Below are 16,470 nucleotides of genomic sequence, written 5' to 3' on the forward strand. Positions count from 1 at the left end.
AGAGAGAGATGAAGAGGCAGAGTTCCTGGAACTGCAGGCTCCTGAAGGCACTCTACTTTCACCCCGTGAGCACGCAGTGAACCCTCTTTTTCCCAGGGTAACTGGCTCAGGTCTTTGTTCTCTGCAACCACAGGAGGGACATGACCCGCTGGCGAGAGTCATCCGGCCAGAATGCCCAGCAGAGGCTCCAAAAGTCCAGGAACGCACTGACCTTGATTTCTACAGGGTCGTTCTGGTGGAAGTTGATTGGCGCCACCCCAGGGACATAGAAGGCTCTTGTTTCGTACGTGAGGGAGAGAAGGAGCAGTAACCACGGCAACCAATCCTGCTTGGAAGAAGAAAGGCTGAGGTTGGAATGAGGGAGAGAAGTGACCGTCCCTCTGGGGCAGACCAAGTCCCAGCACTTCATGTCTGCTTTAATTGAGCCAGTCTCGTCCCTACTCTGAGGAGCCTGAGGCTCTTCCAAGTGCTACCTCCCAAATGCCCCCACGAGTGCTAAAAAACCAATTCTGCACTTCCAGAAATGAGCAATAAAATAAGAAATTGACACGGGGCAAAAGGGAAGACTAATGCAGGAGCCGCATTTCCCAACTTCTGGATCAATGTTCTTTTAACCTTTTTATATTTCATCACTCTCCTGTAGAGCTAGCAGGAAATAAAGCTCCACAGTGTTCCTTTAATTCCCATTTCTCTATATAGCAACAGGCTCGCTTTGTCAAGAAGCTCCTATTACCAGCCTCATTTCTCACAAGCGTTCTTTAAAACTGTCCTGACCTCATCACCTCCCTCTCTCCTTCTCACTCAGCTCCTACTTGTCGTCGCAACAGCAAGCCCTTTTCCACCCTTCAGGGCCATCACCTTCCACGTTCCCTCTGCCACAGCGCCCTTCCCACAGATACTTGCATGGTTCATCTCATTGCGTATTTCACGCAAATCTCTCTCAAATGTCACTTCCTCAAAGGAGCCATTATTGACTACTCTACCTAAAATATCATCCTCAGAACTCCCATTACCCACTTCTCCATCCCTTTACTTCATTACTCTTCATGGACTTCTCTACTTGACATGTACAATATGTATTTGTTTGATTGTATATAATCTGTCCCCGTCCACTTGAATGTAATCTCTGGGGGAGCAAGGACTGTGTCCCCAGCACCTGGCACGGAGCGGGCACTCAGTAAATGATCTGCATGCAGGACAGTCATGTGAGAATCAAAGGCAAGAAAGACCAATTACTGGCTTCAAGAAATGTACCCATCAAAGCATGGTCTTCCCTTCATTAATACTATGCTTCACCCCTCCAGGAACTAGAGGAGCTTCCTGATTCTGCCCAGTCTGAACAAGGAACTTCTGTCATCCACACACCTGGATCACCAGCTCAATCTTGCTTCTGCCTTCTCTCTCCACCCGCTTTAGTGCTGCAGCATTTCTGACCCTCATTTCCTTTCACCCAGACGTTGGCCGCAGTGTCCCGATCACCTTGCCTTTGCAGCCCCCCCATCCTTCAAGCTACCACCCCTCCCCCCACCACACACACTCAGATGATTCTTTCTGAAACTCAGTTTTTTAGGCAATCAGCATTACTCAGGGTGCTTGCCAAATATGTAGACTCATCTGCATTTTCACCAAGAGCACAAGATGAGAAAAAAATAGCTTTAAAAGTTTAAGGTTCTGAGCTCTGTATACTTTAGATACACAGCTTTGTCAAAGACTTAAAAGCAATATATTCACAGAATGTGTTTTTCGCTTGATTTGTTGTGAACATTTATAAGCATCTGCCAGCTGATGTTCATTATGAAATGAAATAATAGTTTGACCCAATAAAAACAATAAAAAATGGCTAAGAGAGCTGCAGTGTATTTGGTAATGAGGTCAGCAAAATTAGGGATGAGAGGAGGAAAATCTTTAAAGGAAATGACATGACTAGAAGATAGAAAATTGCCTAATGGGGCAGGATTCTGTACAGGAAGACACTATTTTTCCCTTTTCTGTCCTTTTCCTTTTTTTTTTTAATTGTAAAATAAGTTTAGATTTACAGAAGAGTTACAAAGATACTATGAGAGTTCCCATATACTCTTTACCCAGTTTCCTCTAATGTTAACTTTTGCCATAACCATGAGTAGGCTTTTAAAAAAACAACTAGCTTTAGAAAGTTTTGAAAAAGTAAAACAGATACAGTAAATAATTCAAACAGTACAAATGGGTATACCATGAAAAAGAAATCTTCCTCCCACGTTAGGTCCCCACAGACAATTGCTCTCACCAGCTCCCCGAAATCCCTCTAGAGACATTCTGTGCATGCACAAATGGAAGGGTTCATTTAGTTCTATGGGCTTGCCATGAATACGACAACAGATTTTTCTTCTTTCTGTGATAGGAAAGCCTTCTGCCTGTGGGCTGGTCACATCTGGTTTCCTCTGGATCAGAGGATTTCCTCCACTTGACTGGTCATCGGAAGATCTGGGCCCTCCCTCCATCTTTGGAACCCACTGCTAAGCCTCATTGGTCAGTCCTTAGAATGTGAGTGTTTTGTGTGAGAAAAGTAAACTCTGTCCTCTCTTTTCCTCTAATTCCTCTTTGTACTTGAATTCCAGTTAACTAAAATGAAAGGAAGACAAATCTTGAGTTAATAACATACACTGGCATCCAAAAGTTGTTTAAAAATAAAAACAACCCAACTCTGAATTTTTGAAAAAAGATGCAGAAAATAGATAAGCCTCACAAAGATCCTATCAACGAATCTCAAATCAATTTATCTTTGAGGAAGGATCAACAGACGAAAAATGGCAAATGGTATTTCCATATGCTAGAATCTTTGAATGATATAAACTGGCAACCAAAAGCAATTTAGAAGTTCAGCTTAGAATTAATGACTGCCCCAAAATGACACTATCAGTTTTAGATATTAAAATGTCACTGCTTTGATAGTCTCATATGGCTGGAGGAGTTATAAATGGGAACACTTGTGGGGGACAATCTGGCACTCTGTATCAAAAGACCATCCCCAAAGTGTACTTTTCACATTGAATTATGGTCATTTACGTATCTGCCATCTCTTCTTCAGCTGCACTAACCATTTTTCTAGCTTTGTTGATGAGGTACTCAATAAATCCTTATCAAATTAATAAGCACCAACCAACCTCGATCTATAAAAATATAAAACCATCCACTCACATAAAGGTTGAATACTATGGTTCTTAATCTTTGCTGTATCCCCTTGAGAATATAATTTTTTTTAAATCCTCAAATTTAAAGACATCTCCCACCTTGCCATCTGTCCAAGCACCTACTTTAAGAATCTCAAGAATATCTATTATGCCTATACTATACCCTATCTGCACGTATAGAATAGTGATTCTCAATGTTGATGTATATTAGAATAACCTCGGGAGTAAATGGATTAAATTTCTAATCAAAAGGCACAGTGGTTGAATGGGATTAAAAAAATAAAAAAAGACCCAGAGCTCATGTTGTCTACAAGAGATTCACTTTAAAGACACACGTAGGTTGAAAGCGAAGGTATAGAAAAAGACATTCCACGTAAATGGTAACAAAAAGAAATCAGAAATGGCTCACTTATATCAGACAAAATACATCAGACTTTCAGTCAAAAATTGTGTCTAGAGACAAAGGTCATTATACATAACGACAAAAGGGTCAATTCAATAGGAAGATATAACCATTAAAGATACATATGCACCCAACATCAGAGCTCCTAAGTATATAAAACAAATATTGACATATCTGAAAGGAGAAATTGAAAGCAATACAATAATAGGAAGGAACTTCACTATACACGTACAATAACGGATAGAACATGCACACAGAAAATCAATAAATGCTGACTGGAATAACACTACAAACTAAGTGGACCTACCAATAGAACCTCCCACCCAACAACGGAAGAACACACATTCTTCTCAAGTGCACATGCCACATATTCCAGGACAGGTCACATGTTAGGTCACAAAACAAGTCTTAAATTTAAGAAGATTGAAATCATTCCATGTATCTTTCCTAACCACAATAAAATGAAACTAGAACCCAGCAATAAAACAGGAAAATCCACAAACATGTAAAAACTAAACAATACACTCTTAAACAACCATTGGGTCAAAGATAAAGCAGGTAGGAATTTAAGAAGTACATCAGACAAAAGAAGATGAAAATACAACATACCAAAATCTATGGAATGCAATAATAGCAGTACTAAGAGGGAGGTTTATAGTGATAAAAGCCTACATTAAAAAAACAAAAACAAACTAGGGCCTGCCCAGTGGCTCAGGCGGTTGGAGCTCCGTGCTCCTAACTCGGAAACCTGCCGGTTCGATTCGCACATGGGCCAGTGGGCTCTCAACCACAAGGTTGCCAGTTCAATTCCTGGAGTCCTGCAAGGGATGGTGGGCTGCGCCACCTGCAACTGGCAATGGCAACTGGACCTGGAGCTGAGCTGCGCCCTCCACAACTAAGATTGAAAGGACAACAACTTGACTTGGGGAAAAAAGTCCTGGAAGTACACACTGTTCCCCAATAAAGTCCTGTTCCCCTTTCCCAGTAAAATCTTTTTAAAAAAAATCTAAAAACCTAACCTTACACTTCGAGAAACTAGGAAATGAACAAACGAAGCCCAAAATTAGCAGAAGGAAGGATATAATAAAGATTAGAGCAAAAATAAATAAAAAGAGAGAATTTAAAAGATATAAAACTCAATAGAACTAAGTTGGTTTTTTTGAAAAGATAAACTCGACAAATACTAAGTAACACTAATTAAGGGAAAAAAGAGAAGACTGAAATTAAATCAGAAATGACAGTGGAGACATTACAACACATGCTTCGAAAATAAGAAGGATCATAAGGGACTATAATGAATATGTCAACCAATTGGGTAACCTACAAGAAATGGATACATTTCGAGAAACATATAACCTACCAAAGCTGAATCAAGAAGGAACAGAAAGCCTAAACAGACCAATAAAAAAATAAGGAGACTGAGTCAGTATCGAAAACTTCCAACAAAGAAAAAGTCCAGGATCAGATGCCTTCACAAGTGCATTCTACCAAGCATTCAAAGAACAATTAATACCAATCTTTAACCTCTTCCAAAAAACAGAAGAGAGGATACTTCCAAACTCATTTTATGAGGCCAGCATCAATCACCCTGATACCAAAACCAAACAAAGATACCACAAGAAAAGAAAACAATAGGCCAATATACTTGATGAACACAGATGCAAAAATTCTCCAAATACTAGCAAACCAAGTGTAACAGCACATTAAAAGGATCATACACCAACATCAAGTGGGCTTTATCCCTGGGATGCAAGGATGGTTCAACATATGCAAATCAATCAATTTGATACTTACATCACTTAACAAAATGAGAAAAAAAAATCCACATGATCATTTCAATAGACATAGAAAAAGCATTGGACATAGTTCAACATCCATTCATGATTAAAATTCTCAACAAAACAGGTATAAAAGAAACTTAGCTCAACACATTAAAGGCCATATAAAAAGCCCACAGTTAATATTACTATTTCTTGCTAATCAAAAATATATGTGTTCTGAGGGCGGCCGGGTGGCTCAGTTGGTTACAGCGCGAGCTCTGAACAACAGGGTTGCTGGTTCGATTCCCACATGGGCCAGTGAGCTGCGCCCTCCACAACTAGATTGAAGACAACGAGCTGCTGCTGAGCCTCCAGAGGGGCAGCCGGATGGCTCAGATGGTTAGAGCGTGAGTTCTCAACAGACGGTTGCCGGTTCAATCCCCGCATGGGATGACGGGCTGCACCCCCTGCAACTAAACATTGAAAATGGCGACTGGACTTGGAGCTGAGCTGTGCCCTCCACAACTAGACTGAAGAACAACGACTTGGAGCTGACGGGCCCTGGAGAAACACACTGTTCCCCAATATTCCCCAATAAAAAAAAATCATTAAAGATATATATATATATATTTATATATATATATGTATGTATATATATAATATATGTGAGTGTATGTATATATATAATATATGTGAGTGTATGTGTATATATATATATATATATATATATATATATATATTCTGAATTTCCTCTCATAGGAAGCCATTAATACCAGACCTTTTTACCTTATCTGATATGTGATTTGAAGCCAGGGGACAGGATTACAATCTCCTGGGTTATCAAGCCAATTAAATCTAAGAAGTCACTCCAATTCTACCTTCTTTTGAAACAGAATCCTCCAATCTTAGCAGAAAGACAGCCCTGGGGAACTCAAGGGCTCCCTGAGAGCTCAGGTTGCAAAGGAATGAAAAGCAAATCCTCAAAGACGTCAATACACTTTTGTTCCAAAGTCTCAAACCAATGAAACAAGTACACACACACACACACACACACACGCAAACAAAACAAAACAGAAAAGACACAACAATGAGGATAATACTCACCCTGGTGAAAAACAATGCAAAAAAGCAACAGGAATCCAGAGGTACTGAGCACCTACACAGTAAGTACCAGGCACTGTGGCAGACATGTCCCTCCCTTCCACTTACCCAGTCCCTGCTTTGTGCTAAACACTTTACAAACACCGATTTGCACCATCCTCACAACTACAACTACCTGGGGTTTTTGTCATTATTTCACAGATGACTGCCAGTTAACCTGAGATCTAGAGATCAAATAACTTACCCAAGGTCAGAATGAAGAGAAACAGGTACGTATGCTCTTTTTAGGCAGGTGTGTTATATTAACAGATGAAGAGCATATTGTTAACACCTACAGCTAACATTTACTGAATGCTGATTATGTGCCAGGTACAGTTCTAGGTTCTTTTCATGCAATAACCCATTTCATTTTCACAACAATCCTATGAGATAGACTCTTATTCTCATTTCACAAATCAGGAAACTGAGGCTCTGAGAGGTGAAATAACACTAGCTGAGCCAGGATTTGAACCCAGGCAGTCTGATCCCCAAGCCCATGCTCTAACCAGTGCAAAAATTAGTTCACTATTTACTGAGCACCTACTGTGTGTCAGGCACTGTGGCAGCATCACAGAACCCATGCCCACAAGGAGCTTTCAGCCAGTTGGGGGAAAGAGACAGGTCATCAGCCAATCACAAAACTAGGTTCCAGATGCTAAGGAAGATTATGAGGCTAAGGACAGTGTTTTGGGGAATACACAGGAGCAGCAATACACCAACTCTCCGTGGGGAGAGCTGCAGATCTGAGAACTCAAACCTACTCCACGGCCTGAAGGGAAAGACGAGGGAAGGGAGGAGTGTTCCAGGAAAAGCAAAACACAGGCACAAAGGCCTAGGGGCAACCATAAGGAGTTTCCGGCAGATGAAGTGTGCGCTGGTGCTTCTCAAACTTTGTGCATACAGATCACTTAGAAACCTTGTTAAAATGCAGATTCTGATTTAGCAGGTCTGGGGTTGGACCTGGGAGCCTGCATTTCTAACAAGTTCCTGGGTGATGATGACGTGGACCATCCTTTGACTAGCAAGCATGACTAGGTCTGTGTAGAAAGGAGGCTGGAAAACAGGTAAAAGACACATCCCACAAAAGCCACATTGAGGAATCTGGGCATGTCCTTAGTGCAGTTGGAGATATTCACTTTAAGTACTAAATGGAAGAACTTTAAGTAGTAAAAGAATAAATCCTATTTGCAGTCTTAAAAACTAGAGAGAGAGACAGAGAGAGAGAGAGAGAGAGAGAGAGAGAGAGAGAGAGAGAGAGAGAGAAAGAGAGTGTCTGTGTGTGTGTGTGTGTGTGTGTGTGTTTGGGGGAGAGGTACACAGCACATCCCTGCCCCGGGGATACAGCAGTTCCAGTCCTAAATTTGACATCTAATAAGGATAAATCACCTACCGTGTTTCCCTGGAAATAAGCCCTAGCCGGACCATCAGCTCTAATACGTCTTTTGGAGCAAAAATTAATGTAAGATCCGGTATTATATTATATTATATTAATTATATTATTATATTGTATTATACCCAGTCTTATAGTATATGACCGGGTCTCATATTAATTTTTCCTCCAAAAGACACATTAGGGCTGATTTTCCTCCAAAAGACACAGTTAGGTCTTATTTTCGGGGAAACATGGTATAAATTCTTGGTCAGATGTGAGAAGCAGCAGCAGCCAAGTAGGGAAGCAGAATGGTGGGTGGGCAGTGGTCCTGAAACTTGAGCATGCAAAGAAATTTACCAGGAGGGCTTATTAAATAGATTCCTGGGTCCAACTCCCGCAGTGCTTTCTTCAGTACATCTGGAGCAGGGCCTGAGAATTTGCATTTCTAGCTAGTTCCCAGGAGATACTAATATGCTGGTCTGGTCTTGGGATCACACTTTGAGAACCACTAGTGTTGTAGAAAAAGCACCGGCTTTGGGGACCATACAGACATAAATTCAAATCCCAAACCCACCACTTCTTAGCTGTGTGACTTTGGGAAAGCTTTTTGGGGGCAAGTTTTTGTTGTTGTTGTTAACTCTCTGAGTCTTGGGTTTATTTGTAAAATAGGAATAAATACTAAACACATGGCAGGGTGGTGGAGTGGTGATGGTAGTAAGGATTAAAAAAAGTACATAGCAGGTGATTGATAAGGCAATGGCCTTGTTCGGGTTGTAGGGGGAAGCAAGACCAATGAGTACACTGCAAGGAGGGAGATCTAGGCTCAGTGTAAGGAAACTTCCAACAGAAGAGCTAGCCAGCTAAGGAAGAGGCTAGCACCATGAATGAATCAGACAGGAGCAGGTGACATGGAAGGAGGTGAAAGGCAATATCCCTACCCCAGTGAGAAAGGTAAACCAGAAGCCTTATGACCTGCCTTGAAACTCAAGAAATTCATGATTCCCTTGGAAATATGGGACATACTATCAACCCAAGCAAACTAAAGGTGGAACAAAACAAGGCAAAGTTCCACCCAGAGTTGGGTCTGATAACGACATTGTTTGAAGAACTTCAGGGGTCAAGTCACCCAGGAGACCAGAGAGGGGAAGTGACATACCCGTGGTCACATAGCAAGTTATCTGCAGAGTGAAGAAAGTCCAGCTGCACCAAGCACAGCACAGCAGAGTGATCAGAGGTTTGTCACCAAAATGGGAGCCAAGGGACAACGGGACACCTTGAAGTCATGATTAGAGATGTCCAAAGCAGAAGTGTGCTGCCACAGGTTCATTGCTGTTTGTTTCTCCGTACCCTTCCTCTCTAGTTCTCTCTGATTCTTTGTCTTCCTTGTGCTTCCCCCGATTCAAGGCTTTTCTACTAAGAAACAAACCACTGTAGTCAGTTTGGTATTTCCCCTTTACTTCAGGATTATTTTGAAAAGAAGAAAAATGAAGGCAGACTAGTTCTACGTACTAAAATGCAGCCTAGAGCTATCCAAACTGTTTGGTACTGGAGAAGACAGACAAGACTAAAATATACAAATTGAAATAGAAGCAGTATTGGAAGAAAATATAGATATACTTTTAAACAATCTTGACATGGAAAGTTTTCTAAGGATGAAACAAAATCCAAAAGCCAAAAAAAAAAAAAAAAAGACATATACGATGAAGAAAATGAACAAATATACACCACAGAAAAAGACAATTTGGGTAAATATATTCACCACACACCTGACAAAGAATTAATATCTTCAACATGCCAAGAGCTCTCACAAGCCCACAAAGGACAAATAACCCAAAAGAATATGAATGAGCAGTTTTTTAAAAAAGTTCAAATGGCCAAACACAAAAAGATGCTCAACATCATTCATAATTTTTAAAAATGCAAATCAAAATAATTACATCTCACTTTTTACCTATCAGAGTCACAAAGCTTTAAAAAAATCTGAGTATACTAGACATAGGAGAATTGGTAAAATCTTTGGGGAAGGCAATTTAGCAATATTTACTTAAAAGGAAGATAGAATTATTATTAAAGGACTGCCAACCTAAGTTATTAAATAGAAAAAGAAGTAAGATGCACAACACTGTATGTAGAGCATAATCTCATTTGTTTAAATAAAATTTTAAAACCATGTACCAAAGTCAGAAAAAGACATCACAAGAAAAGGAAACTACAAATGAATATTCCTCAAGAATACAAATTTTTAAATCCTTAACAAAATATTAGAAAATCAAATCCAGCAACATATAAAAAGGTTTATATATCACGACCAAGTGGGGTTTATCCCAGGAATGCAAGGTTGGCTTAATATCTGAAAATCAATCAATGTAATATACCATATAAACAGGATAAAGGACAAAACCCAAACAGTCATCACAATAGATGCAGGAAAAGTACTTGACAAAATCCAACACACATGCATGATAAAAACGCTCAACAAACTAAGAATAGAAAGGAACTTCCTCAATCAGATGAAGGGCAGCTATGAAGAACCCACAGGCCACATCATACTTAATGGTGAAAGACTGAATGCTTCCCCCTAAGATGAGGAACAAAGCAAGGATGTGCACTCTTGCCATTCTAGTCAACACTGTATATAAATATAACTAATGTACACTAAAGCAAATAATTAATTAAAGCCATCCAGATTAAAAACAAAACTGCTTTTATTTGCAGATCACATACCTTGTATCTAGAAAATCCAAAGGAATCCACAAAACAACTACAAGAACTAACTGTATTTCCACATACTAGCAACAAACAATCCAAAAATAAGAAAAAAATACTTCCATTTATAATAGCTTCAAAAAGAATGAAATATTTAGGAATAAAAATTTTAAAAGGGCTTGTATACTGGAAATTACAAAACACTGCTAAGAATGATGATCTAAATTGGAGAGACTTTCCATGTTAATGGAATAGAAGACTCAGTGTTGTCAGGATGACAATTCTCCCCAAATTGATCTACAGCTTCCACACAATCAAAACCCTAGCAGGTTTTTTTTTTTTTTTTTTGTAGAAATTGACCAGATCACCCTATAATTTGTATGAAATACAAAGGACCCAAAGCATCCAAACCAACTTTAAAAAGGAACAAAATTGGAGCACTTATACTTCCCAATTTCCAAGCTTATTATAAAGCTACAGTAATCAAGACAGTGTGGTAAGAATAAGCATAAAGATCAATGGAACAGAATTAAAAGTCCAGAAATACATGTTTATGTTTCAAGTAAACTGACTTTCAACAAGGATGCCAAAGCAACTTAACAGGGAAAGGATAATCTTTTCAACAAATGGTGCTTGGACAATTGGTAGCCATATGCAAAAGGAACCTTATACCATACACACAAATTAACTCAAAATGGATCAGAGACCTAAACAGAAAAGCTAAAACTATAAAACTTCTAGAAAAAAAGCTAGGAGAAATTCTTTGTGACCTTGGGTTAGGTAAAGCTACCATTGATACAACATCAAAAGCACAGTCTACATTTTAAAAATCGATAAATTGGAGTTCATCAAAATTTAAAACTTTAGGGCCGGCCCAGGGGCTCAGGCGGTTAGAGCTCTGTGCTCCTAACTCCGAAGGCTGCCGGTTCAATTCCCACATGGGCCAGTGGGCTCTCAACCACAAGGTTGCCGGTTCAATTCCTTGAGTCCCGCAAGGGATGGTGGGCTGTGCCCCCTGCAACTAGAAAACGGCAACTGGCCCTGTAGCTCAGCTGCGCCCTCCACATCTAAGACTGAAAGGACAACAACTTGAAGTTGAACGGCGCCCTCCACAACTAAGACTGAAAGGACAACAACTTGACTTGGAAAAAAGGCCTGGAAGTACACACTGTTCCCCAATAAAGTCCTGTTCCCCTTCCCCAATAAAATCTTTTAAAAAAATTTAAAACTTTATACTTCAAAAGACATTTAGAAAATGAAAGACAGGCCACAGACTAAGAGAAAAATTTTTGTAAATCATGTATCTGAAAGGGGACTTGTGTCCTGAATATATAAAGAACTCTTATAACTTATATAATAAGAAGACAAACAATCCATTTAAAAAATGGGCAAAAGGTTTGTATAGACATTTCACCAAAGATACATGAATGCCTAATAAGCACATGAGAGGATGTTCAGTATCATTTGTCATAAGGGAAATGCAAACCAAAACCACAATGAGGTATCACCACACACACCCTAGAATGGCTAACCTCAAAAACACAGACAATAACAAGTGTGGATGAAGAGGTGGAGAAACCGAAACCCTCACATATTGATGGGAATGTAAAATGGCATAGTTACTTTGGAAAGTCTGGCAGCATCTCTAAAAAGTTAAACATAAACTTACCATACTATCCAGCAATTCCAATTCTAGGCGTTTACCCAAGAGAAAAGCAAATATACCGTGTTTCCCCGAAAATAATACCTAACCGGGAAATAAGCCCTAGCATTATTTTTCAGGATGACATCCCCTGAACATAAGCCCTAATGCGTCTTTTGGAGCAAAAACGAATATAAAACCCGGTCTTATTTTCGGGGAAACATGGTATGTCCATACAAAGACTTGTACATGAATATTCCTACAGCTTTGATCACAACAGTCCAAAATTGGAAACTATCCCAACACCCATCAACTGGTGAATGGATAAACAAAATGTAGTGTAGCTATACACTAGAACACTATTTAGCAACAAAAAGGAGTGACTACCAACGCATGTTACAGAACGGATGACCCTCAAAAACATTATGCTAAGTATTAGGTTGGTGTAAAAGTAATTGTGGTTTTTTTTGCAATTAACCTTTTGAACCGCAATTACTTTTGCACCAATCCAATAAAAGCCAGATTTGAAAGTCTATACATTGCATGATTCCATTTACGTGAACTGTCCAGACAAGGCAAATCTATAGAGACAGAAAGTAGATCAGTGGTTGGCTGGCTGTGGGAACAGGGACTGACGGCAAGTGTCAATCCCTTGACTGTAATGGAATTTGTTGCGGTGATGGAAATGTTCTAAAACTTCGTGTCATTTTGATGATGGTTGCACAAGTCTACACATTTACTAAAAATCATTGAACTGCATCCTTAAAATAGTAATTATGGGGGGTTAAATGATACCTTCATTTAAGAAAAAAATAACTAGCTAGAGGAGATATAGATGAAAGTAGTTTGGCAATATAATGGTAATTGTTGGAATTGGGTGATGGTTTATGGGGGTTCTTTATACTATTTCTTCTACGGCTGTGTATGTTAGAAATTTTTTAGACATTTTTACGTGCATAAATGTTCTGGAGAAATATTTTTTTTTAAAAATCAAAGACTATCTACCTCTGGTAAATAGACTAGGGGTAGCCAAGTGAATTTCTTTTCATTTATAGCTTTTTTATACTAACTTTTTTCCACGTACATGGATCACCCATATTCAAAATAAATACATTTACATTTTAAGAAGGGGAAGGAAAGTTGGGTGAGTTCTCTTGAAAATATATAGAAAATGGGAGCTATGAGGTAAAAACGATGCAGTGGGGATTCTGGCACCAGGTGTGTGGATAACCAGACCAGATCAGCAATTCTTAACCTCGGGGAGGGTATTGCAAACCCCTCTGTGACTCTTATAAGAAGCTGCAGACCCTGCTCCCAGGAAAAGTGATACGAAATGCAGATTCTGACGTGTGGTTCCAGGAGGACTGAGGACTTAGAAGTTCATGGGCCCCTGCTAAGACTCCTGTCTTGGGTACCATTTCAACTTTTTGTGATTCTCTGACTTCATTACCTCTGCAGCCCTAACAGCCTGACAGAGGATGTCTGACTCGGTTCATCTCGGTAAGCAAGCTAGGGAGTAACAAAGTACCTGCTTCTTGAGAAATTCCATTGTCTTTTCCTTTAATTTTTAATTGTCCACCACCAGGAACTCTCATATGAGGTTCAGTCTTGCAAAGTCAATTATTTAGCAAACATCTTTTGTATGTTCAGAGCCATGAAAGGAGTGGGAGTCCTAAGATATGTGAACCAGCCGATTCAATGCTTTACTTGGTTTCCATGTCACGAGATGGCAAAGGCAGCATGTCAAGGAACAAGGTGATGGCAATCTAGAAGCTCTTTGTGCTGTAATCTAACACTCTACCACTGGCAAAGATAGGGGTGACCTGGAAAGTCATAAAGCTCGAGAGACCCAAGAATCAAGGTCCTGCCTCCCTATTTGTTTTATTCCTGGGGGCCAGGCATGCAAAAAACTCTCTCCCCAACAGCCCAATGAAGGACTACTAGGACTAAAAAGTACCCCTCACCCTCCATAAAGGTGTGAACAATTATCTTCTTCCAAAGAAAATAGGAAGTTTCCCCTGAGAACTGAAAATTATTTTATTCACTCACATTTCTCTGTGGCCAGAAGTTAACCATTTCTTTTCCGGAGCCCTCTGCCTTGCATTCTCCTTTCCCATATATAGCATCACCTAACGATAGTCTAGCCAATCTGAACAGCCTTTCTGGTTCCTATTCCATGCCTTTCCTGCTGCAAAAGCAGCACCTTCCTTAACAGCAAGCTAGATTCTTCATTTTCCTTCTCAAAGATACAGTCGCCATTTTAAGATAACTCAGTAATTGCTCCCCAGATTAAGGAAACACACACACACACACACACACACACACACACACACACACAAACACTTTGGGGCACAGTTTGCCAACAGCTAACTGAAATCAATTACCCAATCAACTAAAGCCCCCAAAGTTATTCAACCACACAGGCAGGATGGTTAATGACAGCTAAAGACCACTTACCAAGCAGCCCCATGGAGCTAAAGAACTCACAGAGCAAAAAATAAAATAAAATAAACAAACCCAGATTCAAATTAGCCACAGGAGACTCTGAAACTGTAGCCTTTATTTCAGAGCCCATAGACACAGAGTAGCTGTTCAGCAGAGATACACAAAATGACTCAAAGCTGTTCTTTGGAGGTAGAGGAAAACCTGCAGTAGGCTGTGGAAATCCAACGAAATGAATAACTACCCTCAGCAAACAACAGAAAACCAGACCTAAACCTTTAGGCCAGAAAAGTGCAGAAATAAAATTTGAGAAACACACTGACTCTTCCTCTCTGCCTTGAGTATTTATATATATATAAAACCTCTCAGTCCAAGCAACTGGCTTAAATGGTTCGCCTCTGGAAGACTTCAAACTTTGGAGAAGAAAAGTTACAGAGAGCTGTCTTTCTGCCAGGCACTTTCATCTTATATTTCATTTCATCATCACAACAACCTTTTGAGGAGAGTATCATCCTCCTTTTAAAAAGAAGGAAACCGATTCAATATGGGATGATGAAAAGTTCTGAAGCTGGACAGTGGTGATGGTTGCACAACAATGTGAATGTACTTAATGCCACGGAACTGTACACATAAAATACTTAAAATGATAAATTTTGTGATGTATATTTTACTACAATTAAAAATTTTTTTATAAAGGTAACTGAGGTTTAAAGAAGTAAATAGTTTGTCAAAAGTCATAAAATCAGGGTGTTAGATTCTAGCCCAGGTCCTTGGACGAAGCCTTAGTTTCTTCATCTGTAAAATGGGTTTCTGTAAGGATTAGATTGAATAATAGACGAGCATATGGTTTATCAACTGAAATGTATTATGTGAGTAGAAAGTTTTCTCTTGAAGTAGGGTAATGTAGGGGATTACCACAGACCTTTAACAGCTTTTGAATCAGAATGTCCGAATAGGAAAAACTTTATATAGAAACCATGTCATTCCGGAGTTGCAAATTCAACCACCTAGACACGTCATGCAAGTGATCTAAATGGTGAAGCTGCTCGGAAGTAAGACAAGAGGGAATTGAGGAGAAAATGATGAACTGGGCCCTGCAAGGAGAATGCTCCCAATGGGGAATTTGGGCCCACAATTTTCAAGAGAAAATGAAAACCTGGAATTGTGTAATCTCCCAATCATCAAACATTGACAACTTGACAAATGTTGAAGTCCGGTGCCAATGTACACCCTCCCCCATTAAATCCATGGGAAGATGTTGTTCATGGATTGCCAATTTATAGCACCTCATCTACCTGAAGTAGAAACCGAGGCCCAAAGATGTTAAGACCACCCAGACTCCCTTCTCCAACAGCCTTAAGAATTCAGTTCTAACTTGTGATCTCATTTTGTTTTTTAAGAACTGCTAGTAGTATTTAGCATCCCTCTAAATACAAAGCCTTCGGATTTCAAACCCTGGGAGGTCTGTCAGTTTAATGCTCAGGTGTAGGTGAGAAATCATGATAGGAAGGCAGAGAAGGAAGCAATGAAGAGGACTGAGACAGCACTGAGAAGTCCTGCTGTCCCCAACCACGACCCATTTGGCAAACACTAGTGTCAGCAAATGGTTCAGGGATCAAAGCAGGTTTGCGGGTGGTAGGTGGCTCCTATCATTCGTCTGTGGCCAGATGGCCCTGCTCATCCTGGGCCCTTCCCACCTTCCTGCCAGTGCCTATAGATCAAAACTCAACCTTCTCCAGCGTTCTGCAACCTGCTTCTTTAATGTGGACATCAAAGGGGAACTTTTGTCCAAGTTGTAAAAGAGAAATCAAGAGGCAACTGAATGCCTGTCTCTGCCT

The 16,470-nt window shown here is 39.9% G+C and overlaps 1 protein-coding gene across 3 annotated transcripts in view; it reads right to left on the reverse strand.

Moving 5' to 3' along the window:
* Nucleotides 1-16,470, reverse strand: part of TM9SF4 (transmembrane 9 superfamily member 4) — a 46,372-nt gene that overhangs the window by 25,686 nt on the left and 4,216 nt on the right. For all 3 annotated transcript variants that reach the window (XR_013992295.1, XM_081034183.1, XM_081034184.1), the window contains exon 2: nt 212-325. Coding sequence is in view for 1 of the 3 variants with exons in the window: in XM_081034183.1 (XP_080890309.1) it covers nt 212-325 (114 nt within the window). In the remaining 2 variants the exon portion in view is untranslated. The remainder of the gene's footprint in view (nt 1-211; nt 326-16,470) is intronic.

Source organism: Rhinolophus hipposideros (genome assembly GCF_964194185.1).
Source record: "Rhinolophus hipposideros genome assembly, chromosome: 22".
In the NCBI taxonomy this organism is placed as follows: domain Eukaryota; kingdom Metazoa; phylum Chordata; class Mammalia; order Chiroptera; family Rhinolophidae; genus Rhinolophus; species Rhinolophus hipposideros.